General features: G+C 36.4%; 4 protein-coding genes across 6 annotated transcripts; 1 reads left to right on the top strand and 3 right to left on the bottom strand.

Annotated features, from left to right (window-relative positions):
- Window positions 1–3,717: 3,717 nt before the first annotated feature.
- Window positions 3,718–5,419, bottom strand: Aatf (Apoptosis antagonizing transcription factor). The gene is made up of 3 exons (XM_069037754.1): window positions 5,155–5,419; window positions 5,031–5,099; window positions 3,718–4,949 (listed from the first exon to the last, which is right to left on the bottom strand). The coding sequence occupies exons 1-3, from the start codon at window positions 5,417–5,419 to the stop codon at window positions 3,772–3,774; spliced, it is 1,512 nt and encodes a 503-aa protein (XP_068893855.1). The 3' UTR covers window positions 3,718–3,771.
- Window positions 5,420–5,494: 75 nt separating this feature from the next.
- LOC138123182 (U11/U12 small nuclear ribonucleoprotein 35 kDa protein-like) lies at window positions 5,495–6,371 on the top strand. Its single transcript, XM_069037755.1, has 2 exons — window positions 5,495–5,613; window positions 5,671–6,371. The coding sequence occupies exons 1-2, from the start codon at window positions 5,608–5,610 to the stop codon at window positions 6,274–6,276; spliced, it is 612 nt and encodes a 203-aa protein (XP_068893856.1). The 5' UTR covers window positions 5,495–5,607; the 3' UTR covers window positions 6,277–6,371.
- On the bottom strand, window positions 6,289–8,734 carry LOC138123180 (PC4 and SFRS1-interacting protein-like). Of its 2 annotated transcripts, none has more exons than XM_069037752.1 (9): window positions 8,357–8,734; window positions 8,245–8,300; window positions 7,904–8,057; window positions 7,748–7,856; window positions 7,488–7,696; window positions 7,401–7,437; window positions 6,625–7,353; window positions 6,477–6,572; window positions 6,289–6,422 (listed from the first exon to the last, which is right to left on the bottom strand). In XM_069037752.1, the coding sequence occupies exons 1-9, from the start codon at window positions 8,450–8,452 to the stop codon at window positions 6,412–6,414; spliced, it is 1,497 nt and encodes a 498-aa protein (XP_068893853.1). In that variant the 5' UTR covers window positions 8,453–8,734; the 3' UTR covers window positions 6,289–6,411. The 2 variants fall into 2 exon arrangements, with proteins under 2 accessions (XP_068893853.1, XP_068893852.1); XM_069037751.1 differs by having other exon boundaries at window positions 6,481–6,572.
- An 856-nt stretch (window positions 8,735–9,590) lies between these two features.
- Hydr2 (abhydrolase domain-containing protein 2) lies at window positions 9,591–22,579 on the bottom strand. 2 transcript variants are annotated; one of them, XM_069037577.1, is made up of 6 exons: window positions 22,079–22,579; window positions 12,755–12,927; window positions 12,465–12,632; window positions 12,167–12,353; window positions 11,395–11,744; window positions 9,591–10,326 (listed from the first exon to the last, which is right to left on the bottom strand). In XM_069037577.1, the coding sequence occupies exons 1-6, from the start codon at window positions 22,231–22,233 to the stop codon at window positions 10,148–10,150; spliced, it is 1,212 nt and encodes a 403-aa protein (XP_068893678.1). In that variant the 5' UTR covers window positions 22,234–22,579; the 3' UTR covers window positions 9,591–10,147. The 2 variants fall into 2 exon arrangements, with proteins under 2 accessions (XP_068893678.1, XP_068893679.1); XM_069037578.1 differs by lacking the exon at window positions 22,079–22,579 and adding an exon at window positions 21,364–21,404.
- Between the last annotated feature and the right edge of the window lie 657 nt (window positions 22,580–23,236).

Below are 23,236 nucleotides of genomic sequence, written 5' to 3'. Positions count from 1 at the left end.
TCGCGCCATATTACCGTTCGAAAAGCAATGGATTGTTTTCAGCACTTGTAACATAAATAACTATTAAACTGAAAGTGACAAGTTAATGAAAGTTAATAAAAGAAATACTATTCAATCGAGGAGCCCAACCTGAAAGTAGAAATTAAAACCTTTTCCGCTCTTGGCAGGGCAAAACTAAAAGCTAAAACTGCAAAGATCCACAGGTTGAACTCACTCTTATCAAAAATGTGAAAACCAACAGATGGAACGCAATTTATATCGAGTAGGTACAGGGTACAGAGTATTTCACGGGTGATAATGAGCCCGACGGAATTGAAAATGCAACTCACAATACATTTGCAAAGCTAACGTAGATATAATTCAAAAAACGTAAGACATTACTGTATAATCAATTCACTTTTGTAATGACGAACTAGAGTTGCTAAATTAGTAACTTTTGTCTTGTGAACACATCTTTTTACCGCGAATTTGGGCTATTAAAAAATTAGGTTATGGGTCACGTCATTTGTTCTGTCAAAACTGGTCCCAATCAAAGTATTGTGAAATTAAATTTTAGAACACTCGCTTTAAATCAGGATCATGTCTGTTTTCTCATCATTCGAATATATTTTAATCGTCGTATTTTGACTTCTTCGTAAATGTTAGTTGTGACAAATAAAATTATTGGAAACAAAACCATCACGGATTCATAATTTTATTTTAAAACAATACGAAATTGTTCGAAATAGGTAACCGCGTTAACTTTGGAAATGTATTGTGGGTTGTATTTTCAATTTCGCCGGGCTCATTATCACTCTAAAGTATGACCAGTGTTACCCGTGGGTCGTTTGGGTGGTCTAAAACCACCCCCGCTCGTTCTTTTGCCACATTTGGTCCCAACTTTCTAAAAATAGTCGACGCCGGCCGGAAACGGCACGCCACTTCTCTACCTGATCTAAGAGGAGAAGGTTGTTTTTTTTCCGTGCTCCTCTCCTTCTGCACAAAAGGCCTGACGGTCCGGGTAAACCGGCTGGATTGCGAAACGGCTATCTTCTTCGACGGGGTGCATTTGCTACCCCGGCGTTAAAACGGCATCGGTCAACAAATCTCGACACCGGCCCCGAAGATGGACTCGACAGTTCGACCGCTCCAGAGGGCCGGTGGTAACACCAGAAATATAGTGCGAATATGGGGCTTAATTGCCCGATTAGCTTTTCCCAGTTTTTACGACACTCAACCGCAACAGACTGTAAAATAGTTTACCTGCTAGACCCCTTACAAAGAACTTCAACTACTGTAGTTTCAATTTGGTTGTAGGTCGTAAAATTGTATGGTACTTTAAGTTAAAGATCTTGGGGGGCTTATAAATCCTAGTTTACCACTAGCAGGTAATATTTTAAGCACGGTTGTATTGTACATTTGGTATATTTGCATTGTACGGCAAACGGCACGCGCCGCTCCCCAACCTTTTCAAACCCAACCATTGTGCCCGTTAATCGCTCATAATATCCAATAAAATTTTACGGCCTACAACCAAATTGAAACTAGTATACATTCTCAACATCTGATCGGGATTACTTTGATTGGGGTTTGCGGTAGGGCTGTTATAAAGTACTCAAGGAGTCAAAGCCATATTCGCAGTATATTTATTTCTTGTCGTAGTTTACCTTGTATTTTGAAACGAGTACAGCTCGACCAAAACAGCTTGGCGCTAACGGAGCGCATTTTTGTTGTGTCTGCAGGTGTTTGGATCGTGTACGACCGTAGCCATATGCTTGTCTTACAGATACTCTCTCGTTTCCTCTTCTGCGCATCTTATCCGCCAAGCTATTGTCAAGCAGTAACTTCATATAAACCTCAAGTGGATTGGCAACCAAATATACAGAGACAAATGAACTCGAACTGCAAAACGAACCTCCATAAAGAAAACATGGTAAATTGCACAAAATGAACCTATAAGAAATTCCTCCAAAAAAAATCCGATCGCGTGTTCACAACTACAAGATTCTTTCTCCACGTTGTGTGATTTTTTTTAAATGGCAGTTAACACGCCTCTTGAAGACAGCTAGCCAGTAAATATTATACAGGCTCACTATAAATGATTGTCCCATCGCAGTTGGCGTTGAAAACCCACACAAATTTGGGATGTGCCGCTAGCTTCGCAACGTTAGACAAACTAGTAGACAACTTTACACTACCGCCAGCAGCGCTACCTATCGCTATCGGCGATGCTAGTCTCACATATGTTATAAAGCTTGCGGCACATTCAACTACGTCACCAACGCCTACTGCGAAGCATTTTTTTAATTCTCAATGAGTAAATTCTCCGAAAATAAAGCCAGAAAGCCACAGGTGAGATGTTCATATGATTTTTGTAATAACGAAAGGGAGGGCGGGTTAAGACAGCAAGCGTGACGATACTATACCGGGTGGGGCATCGTATACGCGCACGCGAGAAATCGCGACTTCTAACCTGGCTATTGGTAAGGTACATTTCATATTTTTTTGATAATTTTTCACTTACAAACAAAGCCAAAAAAAATTAAAATGTAAATTTCAACCAAAAAGTCAAATTCTGATTTTTATACTAACCTACCCAGATTCACTTCCTATAATTATTTACGAAATCTACGGAAAAAAATACCAATTAGATTTTGAATTAAACGCAGTTTTACATTTCAACTTTCAAAATCATTTTTATTTATGACCTGCTACTTGTGCTGTCGTAAATTTAGATAATAATGGGAACTGTCATTTTTATGGCAAAGCTGTAAGTAAGAGGCTCAAAACGGCAAAAAGGTTTAAAACGGTCGGCTATACCTTTGTTGGGAAATTATACCATTGTGCCGTATCTCACCTGTCTGGTTTACGTTTAAATAAAAAAAGCGAATTATTTAGCTAACCAAGTCAAAATGTGTAATTGTGCCACCAGGGTTTGATGGGCTAGCAGATACAGATTTATTTAGTGTAAAAACTTTATAGGTAAATTAACAGTAAATTTCAGAAAACTAATAACATTGTTACGGCCTTATTTATTAACAAAAAAATTTTTAAAAATCCTCAAATGTACCTTATGAATAATTAGTCAGGTATATAAAATTTCGCCAATTTTATTTAATTAGAAGTCGCGATTTCTCGCGTGCGCGTATACGATGCCCCACCCGGTACAGTGAGTTTTTTTTAAGACTAGCCATAGGGTTTTACATGCTAATTTTTCAACCCCCTGTTAACTTTTGTTCCGATAAAAATATTCAAACCATTTTTGGAACAAAGTTGGAAGATTTTTTAAACTATCGGATAGATTACGATTTAATGTCCCAACCTGTCGAAAAAGTTGTGAAAAATATTTTTTAAGGCGCCGAAATAATAGTACGTCGAGCGGCCGCCAGAGTAGCGCCATTGTCGGCTCAACCAGCACTTGACTATCTCCAATTTTGGACGCTTTCGGCGCGCTAAAAAATATTTTTTTCACAACTTTTTCGACAGTTTGGGATATTGAATTGTAATCTATCCGATAGTTTAAAAAATGTTCCAACCTTGATCCAAAAATGGTTTGAATATTTTTATCGGAACAAAAGTTAACAGGGGGTTGAAAAATTAGCATGTAAAACCCTATGGCCAGTCTTAAAAAAAACTCACTGTATATAGCGATATAATTTTCTTTTTTAACTCTTACCTCTAGACAATTACTGATGTATTTAAACTGATAATTAAGAAACCTCATTAAAAAATACAAAATACATTTAAATGTGTTTATTTAATAAATAAAGTATAACAAACTAAGTTTAGAATTTAATTATTTTGCACATTAAACACGGGCTGATTTTTTCCAAAGAGGGAATTGTACAATTCATTTTTTGCTTCTTCTGTCCACAAATTCTCATCAATGGGTCCCATAAAATTAACAAGTTTGCTGTGAACAGCATATCTAATTTTTCTTCCTTTTGTAGCTCTTGTATCAATCTTTCTCTTCATTTTACTCCTCAAATTCTGAAGCTGTATCCATTGCTGCCCTAACTGAACTGGATCAGTAACATCAGCAGATTTGACTTCAATCAATTCTCTCAACAACTGATGATAGAAATCATCATCATCAAATATCTCACTGTTACATTCCTCTTCCCCTTTATCATTATCATTTCCTTCTTCTTCTCCCACAATGGAATAGTGGGAGCGTTTCAGTTGCGTTCGCTTTACCAATTTTTCCTTATTACTCAAATTGTACTCAATCTGATCCAGAACTGAGTGTGAGGTGGCGCCACCTTTCAAAACGACTCTAGTCTTATCATTCCACTTTTGTATCACACTATTTCTGTAATCTTTGTATTTGTTGTGTTGGTCGCTTATCTCGCGTTCGTAGTCTTCTAATTTCCTCTTCTTCTTGCTTGGTGGCGCTTCCTTTTCTGCTGTACCATCAACTTCAGATTCCTCCTCGTCAGTGTCACTAGGTATCTCTTCATCTTCAGGATCGCCACATTTGGCAGATGTTGCTTCCTTCTTACTCAAATTCTTTGTCTCTGGGAACTGCTTTAACAACAAACTTTGCAGCTGCATTAACTTGTCCAGAGTATCACCCAACTTGATTTTTGTTTCATTCACTTTGTTAGAAAATTCAGGTCCTGATTCTTTTTTAATCTGCTCAAAGACAGTACTTTGTGGCATCTTGTTTCCAACTATCAGACATTTTTGCAACTGTATTCGGATTTCTAAAAGATTTTCCCATGCTGCCATTTGGTTCCTTACACAAACTCCCTTCTTAATTTGACTTGACACATTTGTATCATTTATGTGTTTAAAGTTAGTGCCATCATGTTCTTCTAAATTACTAATTGATACATCATCAAATTCTGAGGATTCATCCTCCTCCTCATCATCATCATCACTTTCTTCATCATCATCATCCTCACTCTCTTCCTTACTAACAACGTCGCTCTCATCATCACCTACTTCAAGGTCATCAGACAAATGATCTACAAAGTAAAAACAAAAGACCATTATATTTGTAACACCTCGGCACACTATTCAATTCAAAGTTTTGGGTCCTGGCTTACCAGTTCTCTTTATGGCAGAATTACTTTCTTCATCATCACCACTAGACTCTATATTATCTGATGAAATATCTACAAAGAATTTAATAAACACTATTTCTTTTATATTCTACCTTAGACGACATACCCTCTGAATCAGACTCATTCAAACTTTTCCTGCTGGCTTTCCTCCCAGCATATTTGTCGTCCACATCAGCCAATAAATCTATATTTGCTCGCCTAAATTTGCTCAAAATCTCCTCTTCTTCATTTTTATCTTCAACGCTTTTATGTGAAACAATTCGTGCGTTGGTAGCGTCCACGGCATCATCTTCAGGATCAAAACTATTAGGCGCTGTATTTAATATACCTGCTATTTTATCCGCTAAACTTCCTCTGCTTGGATTATCCATTTTAACAAATATTAAATTCTTAATACTTGCACAACGTTATAATTTATTTTCACATTCTTTATAGGTTATGTTTCTCGAACATGTGGCACGTGTTAATTCTGTCACTAGACAGAGATACCAACACTGATAACAATAAAGTCCGACAGAGAAAGCTAATGACAGATTGAGCATTTTGACAGTAGTAAATAATGAGTGTAATTTCACCGTTTTATTAATGTTTCAACATTTCGCTGATATTTTTGTGTTCATAGGGCTCCCCGGAGACTTCCTGGTCGCGTTTCGCCAAGCACTACGACCCCATAAAAATCGGCTCCATCGACGGGACAGATTCGGAGCCCCACGACAAGGGCATCGTGAGAGCCCTCAACTCGGAATACCAACCGAACCGTCACGTTAAAGGACGACCAGAATGCACAATTTTCGTCAGCCGCTTGAGCCTGAAAACCACCAAAGACACAATCAAAGACATATTTTCGAGATACGGCCCGTTGCGAAGATTCCGTCTCGTCAAGGACATAGTGACGGGAATGCCCAAAGGCTACGCGTTTATCGAATACGAGAACGAGCTCGACGCCGAAGAGGCCTACTGCAAAACCAACAAAATGAATATCGACGGCAACATCATTTTTGTGGACTTTGAGTGTGAACGTTTGCTAAAGGGGTGGCGCCCAAGAAGAGTGGGTGGCGGCTTCGGTGGTAAAAAAGAATCTGGACAGTTGAGGTTCGGGGGCCGAGACCGCCCCTTCAAAAAGCCGATCAGTTTGGAAATAAAGGAGAGAAGAGAGAGGGAGAATAGAGATGTGGGACGAAATGGTAAATACGAGAGCAGGCGCCGCTCAAGGCGGTCTAGGAGTTAGCGTTTGCAGACGTGGTGATACCAAGTTTATATTTTTTGTTCAAAAAGATACACTACAATTATTTAAGTTTAGAAATAAAAACATAAAACGAGAAATTATTCAGCATTCAATCCACTTTTCAAGTTTGCAACCTCACTAAGATTCTCCTGAAAAAGAAGGGATTATTACAGAACAAAATCATTAATTTTTGGACATATTACCAACTTTATCAGTATCGGGTTCGACGGGGCGATGAATGTCAGCCTCTTGTAACTCTTCTTCCTGTTCGAGTCTGTCAATAATGGCTTGACGCGAGTCTGCAAAAAATTTTTTTTAAAAACGACGCAAACACTACTGACGTACAATTACATGGTTCTGCACAGAGCACGAACACCTCTCTGTTGTTCAAGTGAACGCAGTCCTCTCTGAACTTCTTGACGACTTCGTTGAAGCCATCCCAAAAGTTGATGCATCCTGGGGGCAACTGCACAACAGACTTGAACTTCTTGTAGATCATGTCGGCTTTGGTCCTGATCACTTGCGCGTCCTGATTGAACCTGGTCAGCTCCTCCGGCGAGAGATTCCACTCTTCCGTGTTCCCGATATACTTTCTCAACCTTCTGATCATCTCCACAACGTGCGAGTGCTTCTTCAGCATGATTTCGTCCATGTTGATCTTGAACATGGTGTTCATGAACTCCATGGCCTTCTGCGGATCGGCCTTACTTAGCCCCAGACAATTCTTAATCTTGGCGTCAAGCTCGACCAGGCTCGACTCGCTTCGCAGCCTTTCCACCCTCCTGTATTTATTGTTAATCAGTTTCATTTCAGTGTCTCTGAAAATTTCGTTTGCGGTCATGTGAAAGTCGTCCGCAAACACGTCCGGGTCACTCTCCATCGTCACTTCTTCGCTCATGATGGAGTCTTTGAGCAGGAGAATTCGCGAGGCCGTGTCGCTGTCGTACATTGCACAGTCGTACTCATTAGCGAAGTTCAGCGGCCAAGTCTTGTGCAGTTTTACGCCGGCGTATTTACCAGTAGGTAGTAAAATGGGGACAATTTGGTTTTCAAAGTATTGTCTTTTATCGACTGGTCTTGCTGCAATTACAATGGTCAACAGGAATCTACTTGCTACCCACACTTACCTTTATACAACTCGGGGTTTTCTTTAACAGAGTCGGCCTGAAATGAGCAACAAATAGAAAGCAGTCACAACTTCTTGCAAAACTCACGTAGATGATCCAGTTTTTAAGATTCAGTTCTGAAACGATCCTGGCATTTGGGAGGAATGGTAAATCTTCATCTGCCGCTGGATTAGCCTCTGGTTCTTTTGCTCCCTCATCATCCTTTTCTTCATTATCATCCTTCTCTTCCCTATCTGCGTCCTTTTCTACTTTCATTTCACTAGGGCCATCTACTGTACTTTCACTCATATTTGATTCTACAATTGCAAGTGTAACAAATGAAACAACTAGTTTTACAAAATAGATACCCTCTTCACTCTCCAAATTTTTAGCGCTGATGTTATTTTTCTTCACCGGTACCGAGTCCGATGATTTTTCAGAATTACTCCGTTTGCGCTTAGCTGCTGGCACATTTTCCTGCAAACATGAATTTATTTGTTGAACTAAACCTGTTTCACCCTTACATCAGGTGTTGAATCATCTCCATCAGTCCCATCTGCAGCGATCGCTTTTTCTATCTGTTCTACCGCGTCCTTGAACTCTTTCTTCTTCGAGCCCTTGGTCAGTTGTTCTTTGTTTTTGAGATAGTAGAAGATGTCCTCTGGTTTGATGAAGCCCCTACAAACAACTTTTTAATGAGAGTGTTGGGAACTATCGCACAAGCTTTCCAGACTTGGTGAAAACTTGTCGGCAAATTCCGTCGCTGCTCTTGGGCCACATTTGCAGCCAGTTGAAGTTAAGCTTCACACTTCAACTGTTGAGTGGCCCTTCGACTAATTTCTACAAACTAAATTGATTCACTTACGTTTCGCCCGTGCCGTAAAACTGGACGTTAAACTTCTTGCCGCTCTTGCCCAAGATCTGTTTTGTAAAATAGAAACAACAATTTCTTAGCCGCTGCATTCACACTGACTTACCACTGCCGGCCATGCAGGATACCCCTTAATTTTGGCGAAGACTTTGTCGCCGTCCTTAAAATGGCGAGTCCTTTTCATCGCGTCAGTTTGTCGCATCCACTGTTGTATTCAAGCTGATCTTACCGAATTATTGTATAAATAAATAAAACCACCTTCGCGAACACAACACAATGGCGTCGTTCGGCAGTACAGCAAACAAATTCAATTTCTTCTGGCAGAATCAAGCATGCGTGGAAGAGCCCCCTGGCAACAACTGAGGTACTGTGCCGCACAAAATGTTTCTTAGGAGTTAAATTTGATTTATTGTGAATTTCAAAGCACAATTCAAACTATTTTTTAAATTAACCGAAATGTGGGAAATTAATTTAGTTATTTTTACTTTATGAGTTTATATCTAGTTTATTTATTTACACGCGCGTGGCGCGTGTCTTGTCTTTGAAAAGTTTTAGGGTGAGGTTGGTAGTACTGTCATTTGAAAATGCAAAACCATTTTGTAAAAAGAAATTAATATAACATAAATAAATAAAGCAAGAAAGACATGTACAACGCGTGTTTTTTTTTAGTTAAAATGTGAACAGATTTTATATATCGACATAAAACTTGCAATTGCAGTTGCTACTAGAGACTAAACTAGAGACAGACTTGTCCTACCCCAGAATTTCGCTTAACTTTAGGATCAACAAGTTACAGAAGAAAAGCTTCTAAATAAAAATTTTCTAAATGATTTTCCATTCTATCTATCCAAAACGAATCGTATTTTTTAATCAGACAGAATTTTATATCTACCTTTCTGTGTGTGACTTACCTGTAGCTGTCACCTTCTCATGTTATGTGCTGCATATTTACGAAATCGAAAAAATATTTTGTTACCAAGGAGTGTTAAGACTGTTAAGCGTAAAACATGTCGGGAATGTTCAAAAGTAAGGGAAAAGGTGAGAGAAAGAGATGTCACAGGGATAACAAATTTAAGGGAAATTGAACAAAACTTCAAAAATCAAACTAATAGAGATTTAGGAACCTGCGCAAAATTTAAAAAATCGTCGAGTGAATAGACTGGTTTCAAAAATGTATGCGACGACGATAAAACTTCTTCTGTGTTTAACTTTCTTGTCTGTAGAAAATTATACTGTAATACATATGTTGTTTTATCCCGTACTTCTAACAATAAGTGAAGTACGAGTATCCCCTCGGAGACGTTACGTCCTTTCTAGATGTGAATTGTATACAAGACCAGTTATACTTTTTTAAACTTTATATTTGATTAACGTTATAAAACATATCGAAAATTTACATACAAAACGAAGCTGTTTAAATTTAATAAATTACAACGTAACACTCTCCAGTTAATCAATGTACAAAGTTATAAAAATAATCCTCCAGAAATTTTTTACGATTAAGTGTCAACACATCTACAACTATATATCACATTAAGTACAGGTGAGAATGGCGCGGCAGATTGAGCACCACTAAAATCTGGTCGTCTCGATAAGAACAAGATCGCGAACGTCCTCTGGCAAACCGACACGATCTTTCCTTACGCGCACGACCAGACTTTACAACAGCTGTCAAAAATTCACATTAAACTAATAATACTATTGTGAAAAATTAAAACATACAACGAAGCTATTCCATGAAAAATGCAAGTCACGTACGTGTGGATCTTCATTTGGGACGATTCAGTACGAATTAGTATTAGAGAATCCTGCACGCGACAGTCACGCATACACACATACATAAATGCAAAATTCTGGTGGAAATCTTCAATAAAAAATCACATAAATTGGTCGGTGCTTATACAGCGTGAGCTGTTTTCATGATCGAGTCGTTATAATTGAGCGCCAGGCTGCCAATCAACGCTACCAACGTGCGGTCCAGCCAAGTCACGGGGTTCGGATAAATCAGGCCGCCCTCGTAGAATCCCAAGTGTCCTCCGTGGGCCAGTTCGAGATACAGCATGTTGTTTTTCTCCACTAAACAACAAAACATATCATAAAGTCTTAGTAACAGTAAAGAATCACAGTTAATTATGCAACGTGTGTAGTGTATGAAAGCATTGACACGTGGGAAGTTTACACGCACGAGCGCAGCGAATGTTGTCATCCCACGCGTCAAAAATGTGATCTGCGGTTTCGTTCGTATTTCAGCTAGAACTTAAAAATATTCAAATATTTTATTCCTTTTGAAAGTAAACATTTAGAATATGCCAAAAATCAAGAGAAAACTGTTTCCAAGCTGGTGGCGTTAATTTTTTAAATGTTAAAAACAAAAATGATGTACTATATTTCAAAAATTGTACCTTCCTATTCCATGATTACTTCTTGTAAATAAAACATAAAATACATTTCGGTTACAGCTGCTAAGTAAGTATGCACAATATGGTCAACAAAAAAAAAGAGATAAGGGGTACTTCTGTAAACGTACGGCCTAGCTTTAATCATACTAGTATCAGTGATAAAGAGAGATTTTGGAGAAACTCCAACATACGAAGGTGTGTGTAGTAAATCCAGTCGCTAATTTCCACGTTTAGAAAATAGGACTCTGTCAAGAATAATTTGTTTCACACAAATGTCAAAACTGACAAGTGACAGTTTATTAAACTACGCTCCATGTTTGCACTGTTTGCAGACATTTTCTTTTCCATATCCGTATCTCTGTTTTTTTGTTGCTCACATCGTATAATATATGGTTCATTTCAATGGAAATATTTCAAGATAGCAATTTATTGCCGTTTCCTGCGTGGAAATATATCTGCATACAAGACACATTTTTATTTATTTCTATTTTCAAAAGTAGAGTTGGAAAACAGTAGGTATTGATTTACTCGGAAAGATAACAGTGCCGATACATTTTGACGCAAGACTTATCAATTTTATCAAAACCAATGAAACCAAAAATTTATCTAAACCGACAGTCACAGCAATTATACTATCTCCTAGAAAAAATAATTCCACGGAATTTTTCATCCAATCGTCGAAAATATATTTTTTTCACGAGCACTACAACAAATCTTTGACTACTACAAATCTTCTCATACTCACTGGTCAACGTTTTGATGGGTTCCAACAGCGGCTCCGGAACAATGGGATCGTCTTTGGAGTTGATGAAGATCATCGGTTTGTTGATGTTGTTGACATAATTTATGCTAGAACTCCACGAATACAACTCGCTGAGCGAACCGAATTCGTGAACTTTTCTGGTGTAGGCCTCGTCGAGTTCTGGCAGAGTTGCGGCCGAAATGATTTCGTGTTCGTTCAGTTTGTAGCGGTTCTTCACCTCTTCGGACAACAGCATGGAACGATGCCTCAAAATGATGTTCTTCATGTTTTCGGTCATGATGTACAAGTAGAATCTTCGGAAGTTCTGCCAGTTCAAAAGCCACTTTGTGCCCCTGCAAGAAATTGAGGTCGGCACGGGTTATTCACATTCTTTCTCCAACAGTCTGTTTACAACCAGATTAAATGGTAGTTGTTAATTTTATGGTTTTATACAAGCTACTAGCTTTACCGAAAGTATCCAACGATTTAACAACTACATATTTACAAAAGTCAACACACAATTATGCTCTTGTTATACTCTGTTTATAACATTCACATGATTGTAAACTTTAATAAATATTTTGTACTTCGCTCGTAATCGATTTTAATTTTAACACTTCTATACAAGCTCAGTTAAATTTGTCTACATCACCAAAATTAATGTCACTTTTGTTTATTAATTAATTGTGTGTCCTTTTACCATCATGACAATGAACCCGTAATTTTTAATACCGGGTATTGTAACATGACAATCAATTATTCATTAAATACTTACTCAATAGCGCAGTAACCTTGACATATAGATATCCCTCCAATAATGTGTGCTGGTCTCTCCCTGTCCATTTCACCCATGTATTTGGTAACCAAATTACCACCCAGACTGAATCCCACACATACGATTCTAGTGTTGGAATGTCTGTTAATCAGACTGTTAACCATTTCATGGAAATCGTTAGTGTTACCTGAAAATCACCGACATTACTAAAACACACTTTTATACATTTCAAATTAACAATACTATATTGAATTTAATAAACGAAATAAAAATCAAACTAAATATTAGGTGTGCTTACCATAACTAAATATGCGAGGGGCCGTCACCGGCACGCTTTGCAGTGCCCCCACGTGGTTCAAAACGGCACATCTGTACCCGTGGCACTGTGCCCAATGGACAAAAGTCCGAATGTAGACACTTTCCGACGTATTTCCTATACCTGGACATATCGCAATCGATAGATCATCTAGAACAGAACAAACAACAAACGTAAGCAAATCGTAATTGTGTCACATAAATTTTAATGCTTCGACTGGCCTTCTAGCACGTTAATCACTTTGTACGCTTTTAAACATCGTAAAGATTTACCCTGAAAAGTCGCATCTAAAGGCTGGTACATGTCGTACGTTAACGTGGTCCCGTCTTGCAGCGTCAAAAACACTCTCTCCCCTATGGGCCATGGACACTTCACCCTGCCGATCACGCTGTGAAGGATGGTCTGAACGTGGCCGCTGAAGCCCCACAGTCTCGTCGGAACGTATCTGCAATTTTTTTAACAATCTGAATTATTCATGTCCGGATCTGTTTTCGGAACTCGCATTAAAAAAAAAAATAGAAAGTTTGTGTCGAAGCGTTTTCACGTTAAAGTGTTAGTTTTGTAGGTCATTTGATTTTCTTCGAAATCAAGATTATTTAGATGCGATTGGATAAACAATGAGTAGATGTAACGTTCTTATCAAATATCACACAGATTATTAAGCAATAAACCCGTGTCTGAGTCACGGGGTGACGTCACTCTCATGCTCGGCTAACGACAATGTCAATGCTAAACGAGTATCAAAACAGATTCTCCACTTCACCTTTTAAAGAAGTGAGCGGAATGGAATAATTGATATTGAGTTATTGAGAGAGGGAGCTTCAATTGAATCGGGTCAGCAGATGTCTCATTAATAAACACAAACAAAAATTATTTCAAAAAATCCATAATTCGCCTAAAACAAAACAATAAAGTTGTGTAGGTATAAAACAAATTATATGGTTTGTTGATACTCGAGCAAAATTGTGTGTTGTCACAAGAAAAGTACTTGATCAACATGTCCGACAGTCAAGGCACTACGACATAGTCACATATTACAATTTTACTTCATTCAATAATCTATATTGTAACATGCAAGTTGCTACTGCAAGAACTGAGTTATTTACTACAGTTACTTATTACATTGGTACTCGTTTTTTTTTTTTTTTTGGTAACTACATTTTTTATAATCCGATGGACACATGAAGCCTGTTGAAGTGTCAAAGATCCACCAACACCGCAATTTATCTTGGACGTGCACAAAGCAACGCTGTATGTAGGTCTAGGGGAAAATGAGAAGTTGGGTTAACTTGTGTGATGTGTGGTGAAAGCTGTCAAGTGCCAATTGGTGGCCGGTAAAATTAAAAAATCCATTTCCATTGCATTAATGTAAATATAAATTTTTTCATTGCCAATTTGACTGGTGAGCTGTCGTTTCTGTTTTCCCAACTCGTCTTCAGTTAGTACAGATGATCAAGAAAGTCTCTTTGCGTTGGCAATACAATTAAGAATATTTTTTTATTCTGCTATTTGTAACATTGCAACCTAACTTTGTTATTTTTGTTGCCTTTTTTGACAGATATATGACGTACGTAACATTAACAGCGACAAAATGGTAGGTTATGAGAGTAAAAATTAACGGTAGAAATAGAAAGAAATTACATTTGAAATACAGAACCAATATTTTCAGTGTCAAGCTGTCAACAACTTGAAGTTACTCCAGTTGTACCATTTAAAAAGAAAATTCAGTATTACCAACTCTAAACAGTCCTTCTTGATCACCCCGTATAATTGGGATTTTTATTGCGAATCTTGGATATGCTAATAGGCTTTACGTAAATCGCTGCTAAGGGTCAGTTTACAGAAGCCAAATTAAGTTAATCGTAATCAAATGCGAGATTAACTGAACACGTGATCAGATTGAACCAATCGAAGTTTCGGATTCATGGGTTAATCGCGCATTAAAATTTAATTCTCCTTCTACGAACTGGCCCTTGGAGGGTTGTAACTTTAATCTGCTGTTAAATTTAATAAATTAATTTAAAATTAAAATTAACAAATTTTTTTACACATGACTTAGTTTGTTCAAGTTTTACGTTGTGGAAAAAAAAACTACAAAAATGCACTTGTTATTACATACTATCTTTATAGCCACCACAGTATCTTCTAAAATATTCCCACTATTTTGACTAAAATAAATCCATTTTTATCCGTGCGTATGTATTTTACATATCATCGTGTAAATATCATAAAATGGCCATTGTTTAAACTATGGCCAATCTTTACAAACATTAAGTACATACAAGCACAACATAAAGAAAATTACTATTACTTCATTTGTTAATAAAATAAAAATGTTCATGTTTTTGTTGCGTGTTAAGCTTAGAACACGATAATTTTGAAGATCACTGAGAACGTAATTTGTAGGAAACGTTTATTAGTTAAGACTGATAAAAGTAATTTATCGTTAAAATGTTTTGAGTAGTTATTGTATCGTCGCTATAAATTAATTCAGTTTGGAACACTTTCTATTTTAAATGTTTATAAATCTTGAAAAACGGTCTATCAAATTCTTTGCAAAAAAACTATGCATAAATATTTCTCGTTTTTAATTTTTATAATTTAAAGATTAAACACAAGCCTACAGAGGGCATTATTAAAAAGAGCTGTTCATTCTGAAAAATAATTAGTAGATAGGTAGATCGAAGAATGTACTGTCGCGAGCAAAAAAAAAACTGGTCGTCAAAATCATACTTTGACGCAACAGAACAACGCTCCACTGTAGAACGGTCGTAAATATCATAACCTATCATCATGTTGTATGGCAGTAGGTAATTGTAATTTTTTTCTCTTTTTTTTTTTGCTCTCGACAGTAGTTGTACCTACATAAATTGAAAGAATGAAATTTTGGACTTTGTGGAAAGAATTACAACAAATAGAAGATAGGTATTTATTTTATTGCTTTATAACAGTTTTCAATTTAGACATAACATGCAAATCTCTCAGTTTAGTTTTATCTTTTTGGAATTATCGTCGAAAGATAAAAGTGACCCGTAATACTGAATAGGATACTTTTTTTCGCTGATTAATCAAAATGAAAGAGATAAGAACGTTTCATTACGGCTACTCTCCTTGTTGTGTAAGAATAAGATTTGGTGCACAAAAACGCTCTAATATGGAAACTCCATGCTCCATACACTTCATTATTACAGACATTAGAGAGTTTTCGCGTTACGTTTTTCAGATAACCGTGGACGCTAACGCCGGTGTTGCTAGGCAATAGCGTAACCGATTCATTTTACAATAAGCGATTACGGTAATTGCTCGAATAGCGTACCGGTTATTTTAATGGAACGTAACGCGAAAACTCTATTATGTCCACAAATCCGGTGTCACCGAAATAGAGTTACTGCATACATTCTGATAAGATTAAAATAAAAATAAAGTCGCTTTTATAACACACCTGCTAGACGCTTTTACATTTACAGTGAGCTTTATCATAATACACGGAAAGTAATGATCTGAAACAAATTTTACGAAAAATTATATGGTAAAATAACACTTGGAAAATGATGTTTATTTTTTTCATTTTGTAATTTGACGAGACTCGATACTTCATTAATTCATATTGGCTAACCCAATGGGGCTAGGTCCTTTTAGGAAATGACGGATTTACAGCTCAAAAATATGTTCATTGTGTTAAATCTACAACCAATTTGCAGCTTATAAAATTATCTGCGGGGTTTGGTTGTTCGATTTTTTAAAAAGATTTAGTTCTTTTTATATTATTAAAAAAGGAAATACATAAAAACCAAGCAGTCTACCATACATTTGAAAGCATAAGCTGGCACGTGTGGGATGATTCATTGCTCCTAAATCGCTCATAGCAGGCTACCAACCCTCTCGTACCTTTCTAGGTAATGAATGGAATAATTTAGTCACCCATTTATAATTTTAATATTCGGTCCATCCTATAGTGTATTAGAAATAAACAAAAAGTTTGGTAAAACATGCTTGCAATTTTTAAAATAGTATATTAAAAGACAAGTTTCATAAGACCAGTCTTGAATCACGAATTCAAGATTAAAAAACGAGTGGCTTAGCCACGAGTTATTTTAAAGAATGAGTGCTTCAAGGTCTTATGAAGCGAGTTTTTTATACTATTTTTTCTAATTTGCCCTTTTTAAGCCGTTTTTAAACAAAAATGTTTACTTTCCTTGATTTAGGGATTTTTGTGGCGGTTGGTAATATCTTAATTTTAAAAGTGAAAATTTGATCAAGTCTTCAAAGTCGCCTTTTGTTTTATCCAAATTCTGTCACAAAACACGAATATGGAAGATAATCTTTCATGTACGCCCGCTGAAATACGTGAAATTGCCAAAAATACCGTCGCGAATTTGTTGCCTGATAAATAAATCTTTGCACATTTTGTAATCTAAAATGACACGCATGACGGATCAAGCTTTGCCAACCTAAAAATTTTCGTAAAATGTTCCGTGAAATAATGGCTATAAGGACATCCCAGATGATGACGTCGCGTTCGTTAATATGTCTATTAGAGAATCTAAATGGAGGCAAATTACAAAAAATATTATTAAAAAACATGATGATGAACCTGGATATGTATATTTTTTCTAAAAACTGTTTTTGTGTATCAATAAACAATCCGTATTTTTTAGTCGTCCCTGTCTAATTTTCAAATAATCTTTATTACATTATATTCATTTTCATAACATACGCTAAACGTTTCGGTAAAACTCTTAATGAATTTGGAGAATTCGGATATAAAATGTCTTCACAATATGAGCTGTAGGCGTCTTTAACTCGATATTACAAATATTCCACAATTATTTGCTGAAAGCGATTTTCTGGATTTCACCTAACGTAAGTTATTTGTAAATTTACGTTTTGTTTCTTCAAATTCGGCGTCCAACGTAGGTATCTGGTAAACTACGTAATTTCATTTATTTCGCCGTCCCTACTTCTAAAAATTTGATTTCGATGATTCGCAAACCTCTTTGTCTAATTCCTACATTGCCACAAAGTAATTTAGTTAATGTTCTCAAAACAAACAAACCTTTTGTGTTGGTGTGTTACAACAGCACCATAACAACTGCCTTCAAATGAACATTTCAATGAAAAATTAATTCGTTTTCTGTCTACAAAGGTATTGACTATGGAATTGAACGAATCTGCTACATTATTATTAACATCGAGCAATGGAATTAATGACAAGCTAGCCACCCTACAAAGACACTGAGAAAATGATCCAGTATAAGCAATTTCGTTACTTTATTCGCTTTGTTAGAGAAATAACTAGAGTAATCCAAATTACTTCTAAATACACATGCTTTTGAACTTTGCTAAATTTTAAAATACATATTACTCCCATATACTCATTTTTTTTAACAAAGTAATGCAGTCTACACAGGGTGTTAGGTAAATGTCCTGCTAAACGTTGAAGAGAGCATCAGAATGCTGATCAGATACAAAAAGTCCTGAGTCGTTTTTGGCTCAGCTGCACAGTTCACTGAAAATCTGTTGACAAAAAAAGTACACCAACTCGTTGAGAACCAGTGAAAATTGTATTGTTGCAGTCACTACTACCGTAAAAATTTAAATAATATACTTGGAAACGAAACTTTTTCTTAATTGTGAATCTCAAACGATGGGGTACATTTTTTCCGCACACCATTTTGAACGAAATTAGCATCCAAATAAAAAATGGTAGAGGAGAAATCTCTCCAATTTTGCCTGATAATGAGTTGTTTACATTTTGGCAGATCATTTACCTAACACACTATATGAGTTTGTACAAAGTAAATGTAAGTATCAGAAAAATATCTTAACACAAGGGTCATTTTTATTTAAAATACATATATTGTAACGAAATGGGTAGGTAGGAAACGTAAAACCCCCGAAAACGCCTTATCAACTGTAACACCGTAGATGAAAAACGTCGTTTATTAAGGGACCAAGTAGTGGTGTGAGTTATTTCTTTTACAAAAAATAAATCTATTTAGAACTAACCAATGGGAATTGTCTTGATTTTATTAGTGGGACCAGAAATATTGTACTAGCGGTTTTATCCTGCAAAGTATGATTATTATATGTATAAATATTATAGTTGATAATTTTAATTTGTGTAAGTACTCGTACATAAACATATCCATTTTGCGCACATATCCCAGCTGAATCTGTCAGAGCAAATAGACAACATGTTATCTTTGGAAAATTTTCGAAGAAGATTCTTTCAACAAAATCAATTCACTACAAATTTATACATTTCTGTATCAACAATTTAAAAAAAATAAGGATGAAAAATATCCACAATGTTATACAATCTACAAAAATAGTTATTTTTATATTAAGTGCGCGAAGAGAGTGTTTTTTGTGCATGAAAAGGTCTTTTACGCCGAGACGAAGGTCGAGGCAGTATATCCATTTTGCGCACATATCCCAGCTGAATCTGTCAGAGCAAATAGACAACATGTTATCTTTGGAAAATTTTCGAAGAAGATTCTTTCAACAAAATCAATTCATTACAAATTTATACATTTCTGTATCAACAATTTAAAAAAAATAAGGATGAAAAATATCCACAATGTTATACAATCTACAAAAAGTGCGCGAAGAGAGTGTTTTTTGTGCATGAAAAGGTTTTTTACGTCGAGACGAAGGTCGAGGCAGTATAAGCCTTTGAATGCACAAAAACATCTTCGCGCACGAAATATAATAGTTATTTTTATATTAAGTGCGTGAAGAGAGTGTTTTTTGTGCATGAAAAGGTCTTTTACGCCGAGACGAAGGTCGAGGCAGTATAAGCCTTTGAATGCACAAAAACATCTTCACGCACGAAATATAAACAATATTTTTTCTATAATTGATTCAAAAAATTGAAATTAAAAATTCAAATTTTTGAAGGAACTCTGAAGTTTCAATGCAGTGACCATGTTGCTAGGTAACTAATAAAATACAGTGCGTGAAGTGAAACACAGAAATAGTCGTGTGCGTGAAATCGCATTTCACACACTGTTTTGTATGGTTTCTATGGTTTCGATCTTACTAACAATGCAAAAAGAAATACACGTTAGAAAATTACCCACTTCAGGCACCGATAACTATGCGTGAATTTCAATTTTTTGAATCAATAATAGAAAAACAATATTTTTTCTATAATTGATTCAAAAAATTGAAATTAAAAATTCAAATTTTTTAAGGAACTCTGAAGTTTCAATGCAGTGACCATGTTGCTAGGTAACTAATAAAAAACAGTGCGTGAAATGAAAAACAGAAATAGTCGTATGCGTGAAATTGCATTTCACACACTGTTTTGTATGGTTTCTATGGTTTCGATCTTACTAACAATGCAAAAAAAATACACGTCAGAAAATGACCCACTTCAGGCACAGATAACTATGCGTGAATTTCAATTTTTTGAATCAATTACAGAAAAATGTATTTTTACATAAATCTTTATTTTGGAAAGTTTTAAACTAAAGCTATCCACTAAGATCATCCTAATAGTCAGTTATTAATGATTGGATTACAGATTGATCTTTGGTTGGTTATAAATTATAACTTAATAAAATAATAAAAACAGAATGTAATATAAAAAAATCCAAAGAAATTCGTTTCGAATTCAACCATAAGAGTCTTAAAACTGGTTGTTAAAAAGTGTTAATTTTACGTCGAAAACAGACCAGCATATTAATAACCATTCCTCAGAAACTAACAATCTGTCGTACAGAAATTTTCGTAGAAGAGATTTTGTTCACAATTTAATAAGCCACAAAATTGTTCTGAACAGTTTTTACCATAGGAACAATCCTAAATGTGTTATTGTTAAAAACACTCTTCTTTGCACTTTTTCACTTGTGTAAAATCATCGGTGCAACTGAGATAGGTGAGCAAATAATGTTTTTTACACATTTAAGCCTATAAAATTTACCAAATACAATTTCTCCGCCACGCTTTGTAGGATAAATTATTTTAAACCTCGCCGACGACTTGACCCTTATGGTGAAATCCTATTTTAGTAAACCGACAAAAACTCATTACCGAGATGTTGTACATAAATTTATTCGGTGAAAAATGAAAACCTCTCGTAACTGTAAAGAAAAAAATCCAGGTGATTCAAGAAATAATAACCCAATGGGTGAATAACAGACAAATGAAGTGCATGAAATTTTGTCATCTCTAGACAACTCAACTTTGTACTTCGCGTCGTTCTAGACCACACATTTTTTTTTGCAACACACGGTACAAAAACTCAGTGGGCGATCTCCCCAAAATGATCCTATACCGAACTCTGGGTGTCTTGGGTCCGGGTCCCCTTGGTGGACCCTGATTAGTGATTACACTAACAATCCGTTATCATTTCGCATTAGGAAAATCCTAAATTTTTAACAACGGTTTGTTTGGTTTGCGATAACAATTCCGTTACGACTTACGACTATTTGCACACTGATATTGTTATTATATACAGCGATTGTCTGAATCACAATGAACTTTTTCACTCGCCGTACAATCCATTGAAGAAAGTTTTCACTCCCAAATATTGACAAGTTAATTGCCCCAGATTATGTAATATAAAACAACTAAATTTCAAACGCTCAGTACATACCACAGCAATCTCAGTTTCAAATTATTTCAGAATTAACAAACTCGACTAACTGGAGATTAGTAAATTAGTAAGTAGCTCTTTTGAAACTTGTTAACGAAAAGCATACGAAAAATGTTTAAAATTAGAAAAAGTTGCAAATCGACATAAATGGACAATTTTGTAGTCGTTTACCAAATATGAAACTTTGAATTGGTAAATTTTCCGAATGAAAAACTTCCACGGTGATAACAGAAATTAGAGTTAATTTGATCACGGACTATCTATAGCGATAATTACATCCGTGTTGTTAAAGTGTTAAACATTACCAAAGCGTTTATTTTTACATGTAACTGTCTCACTGAATCATCATTGACTTACAGTAAAAAGATTTGCACTTTGACCTAGACTGTATTAAGTCAGATCTTCTCAGAAACCGATCATGTCCTCAACACATGTCGCGTCTCGTGGGATTCTTAAAATAAATTCTAATCAGTTCATTTTAACTTCACCTCGACGGGAACTTGTCTGTTTAAACAATTACAGTAATTATTATTCTTTGTCATCGGAAAAATGTGCACTAATGCACATTGCATAACGAGCTACGTGTGAGATAAGGACGACAAATAAAAGTACATAATTTGAAATTATTCGATAATAAAACACCTGGAAAAGATAATTCATGTCATGCAAAGCAATCTAAGAAATTCGACAAGAAGCGAAAAGGAATGTGGTATTAAAATTAACATAAAAAAATGCTTTCACTGTGACACTCATTGATAAGATTTGAACGCAAATCAACTTGTTGGGCTATAATGTATGATTTGGAAGGATGTGTCAATCCAACCTTGGGATCACATTCGAGCACAAATTTAACACCACTGTTCCAGTTCTTGTTTTGGTCGATTTTGCAACGGTACGTCAGGAAATGTCACTTTTCGTACTCACGTCCCGCCGCTTCGGTTGGTTAAAAAAAAATTATACAGTAGATATCGCAGGGGTGCGTTGTACTTACGGTTCTTGTATGAGGGGCGATATCTTGAGGATGGTGTCGAGGAATTTGTGATCGCCGCACCAGATACTGGGCTTTTGGGGCTGACTGTTGACGTTCAGTATCCTGAAGAGGATACATAAGATGACGGCGATAGCGGCTAACAGGGCTGTCGACATGATGGCGAAGGAACGCCCCAGCTGAGCTTCTAGAACTAACACCTCGTCCGACCAAAATTTCAACCGCTACTGAATAATGTGGTGGAAACGCGCTTGCTGTCGGCGATTCTATTCACCGAGCACGGGCGAAAATTTGTTTTGCGATGAGATCATCTGTCGATCGCTGTTATGCTGTGCACATGCTCGTTTATGCAGAGATAACGTCAAACGTCAAAGTCGGCATTTGTTTCGGTGTTGTCGACAGGAGTGGCATCGATCTGGGTCGGAGCCGCAACAGTCACGTGAATTTTTTTCTGATTTTGGTCACTGCGGTTTCACGGTTCTCGTTAATGCACTTTAAGGTTGGGCCGCGTCGTAACCTAACATTAACAGCTGATCGAAGACGCCGCACGCCGCTAGAAGTTGACATGCGCCAACCGCGACACAAGGTCAGAGCCGTAATGCAAAATTCACAAAAAGGGTCCGAATATTTTGTCTTACAATTAGTGTATACAGAGTGTTTTTGAAATACTCATCTATCGGGCACACAATTGTTCGAAATTCTTAAATATCTGGCCTCTACTCTACCTCTACGTGTGGCAAATGACACAAATGACAGTCAAAATTATAACGGGTGTTTTTTTAAATTTGGCGTCGAAGTAGGCGTTGAAGTGTCGTTGTGAACGTACTATACAGGTTACGGGTCACGGATCAGCTGTTTAAATCTTACACTTTTACACGAGTGGTGCGATCTCAATCGACTCTTCAACGCCTACTTCGACGCCAAACTTTAAAAAACACCTTTATACCGCGCGTGGCAAGTTTTACCTACTTCCACCTCCAAACATCTTTTTTTTGTAATTTTTCGTTATTAAATATGATTTGCTATAAATGTTATTTTTTACATTTACTGTGCTTTTATTAACAATCTCCCGCTCTTTGTCTGTTTTTAAATCTTCTTTGAAGTAAAGTTAAAACGAAACATGACAGCGCGGAGTTTAGGACGCGCACTGTCCAATTTACC

The sequence above is a fragment of the Tenebrio molitor genome, chromosome 2, assembly GCF_963966145.1.
Source record: "Tenebrio molitor chromosome 2, icTenMoli1.1, whole genome shotgun sequence".
In the NCBI taxonomy this organism is placed as follows: Eukaryota; Metazoa; Arthropoda; class Insecta; order Coleoptera; family Tenebrionidae; genus Tenebrio; species Tenebrio molitor.
This window is presented reverse-complemented; position numbering and strand designations above follow the sequence as displayed.

Coding starts and splice junctions, on each gene's coding strand:
- Aatf (XM_069037754.1), bottom strand. CDS start 5,419: ATGGATAATCCAAGCAGAGGAAGTTTAGCGGATAAAATAGCAGGTATA. Junction 5,100..5,154: donor GAATGAGTCTGATTCAGAGG/GTATGTCGTCTA, acceptor AATTCTTTGTAG/ATATTTCATCAGATAATATA. Junction 4,950..5,030: donor TTCTGCCATAAAGAGAACTG/GTAAGCCAGGAC, acceptor TTTACTTTGTAG/ATCATTTGTCTGATGACCTT.
- Hydr2 (XM_069037577.1), bottom strand. CDS start 22,233: ATGTCGACAGCCCTGTTAGCCGCTATCGCCGTCATCTTATGTATCCTC. Junction 12,633..12,754: donor TTTAGATGCGACTTTTCAGG/GTAAATCTTTAC, acceptor GTTCTGTTCTAG/ATGATCTATCGATTGCGATA. Junction 12,354..12,464: donor CCCTCGCATATTTAGTTATG/GTAAGCACACCT, acceptor GGTGATTTTCAG/GTAACACTAACGATTTCCAT.
- LOC138123180 (XM_069037751.1), bottom strand. CDS start 8,452: ATGCGACAAACTGACGCGATGAAAAGGACTCGCCATTTTAAGGACGGC. Junction 7,697..7,747: donor AAATTTGGAGAGTGAAGAGG/GTATCTATTTTG, acceptor TTGCAATTGTAG/AATCAAATATGAGTGAAAGT. Junction 7,438..7,487: donor TTAAAAACTGGATCATCTAC/GTGAGTTTTGCA, acceptor TGCTCATTTCAG/GCCGACTCTGTTAAAGAAAA.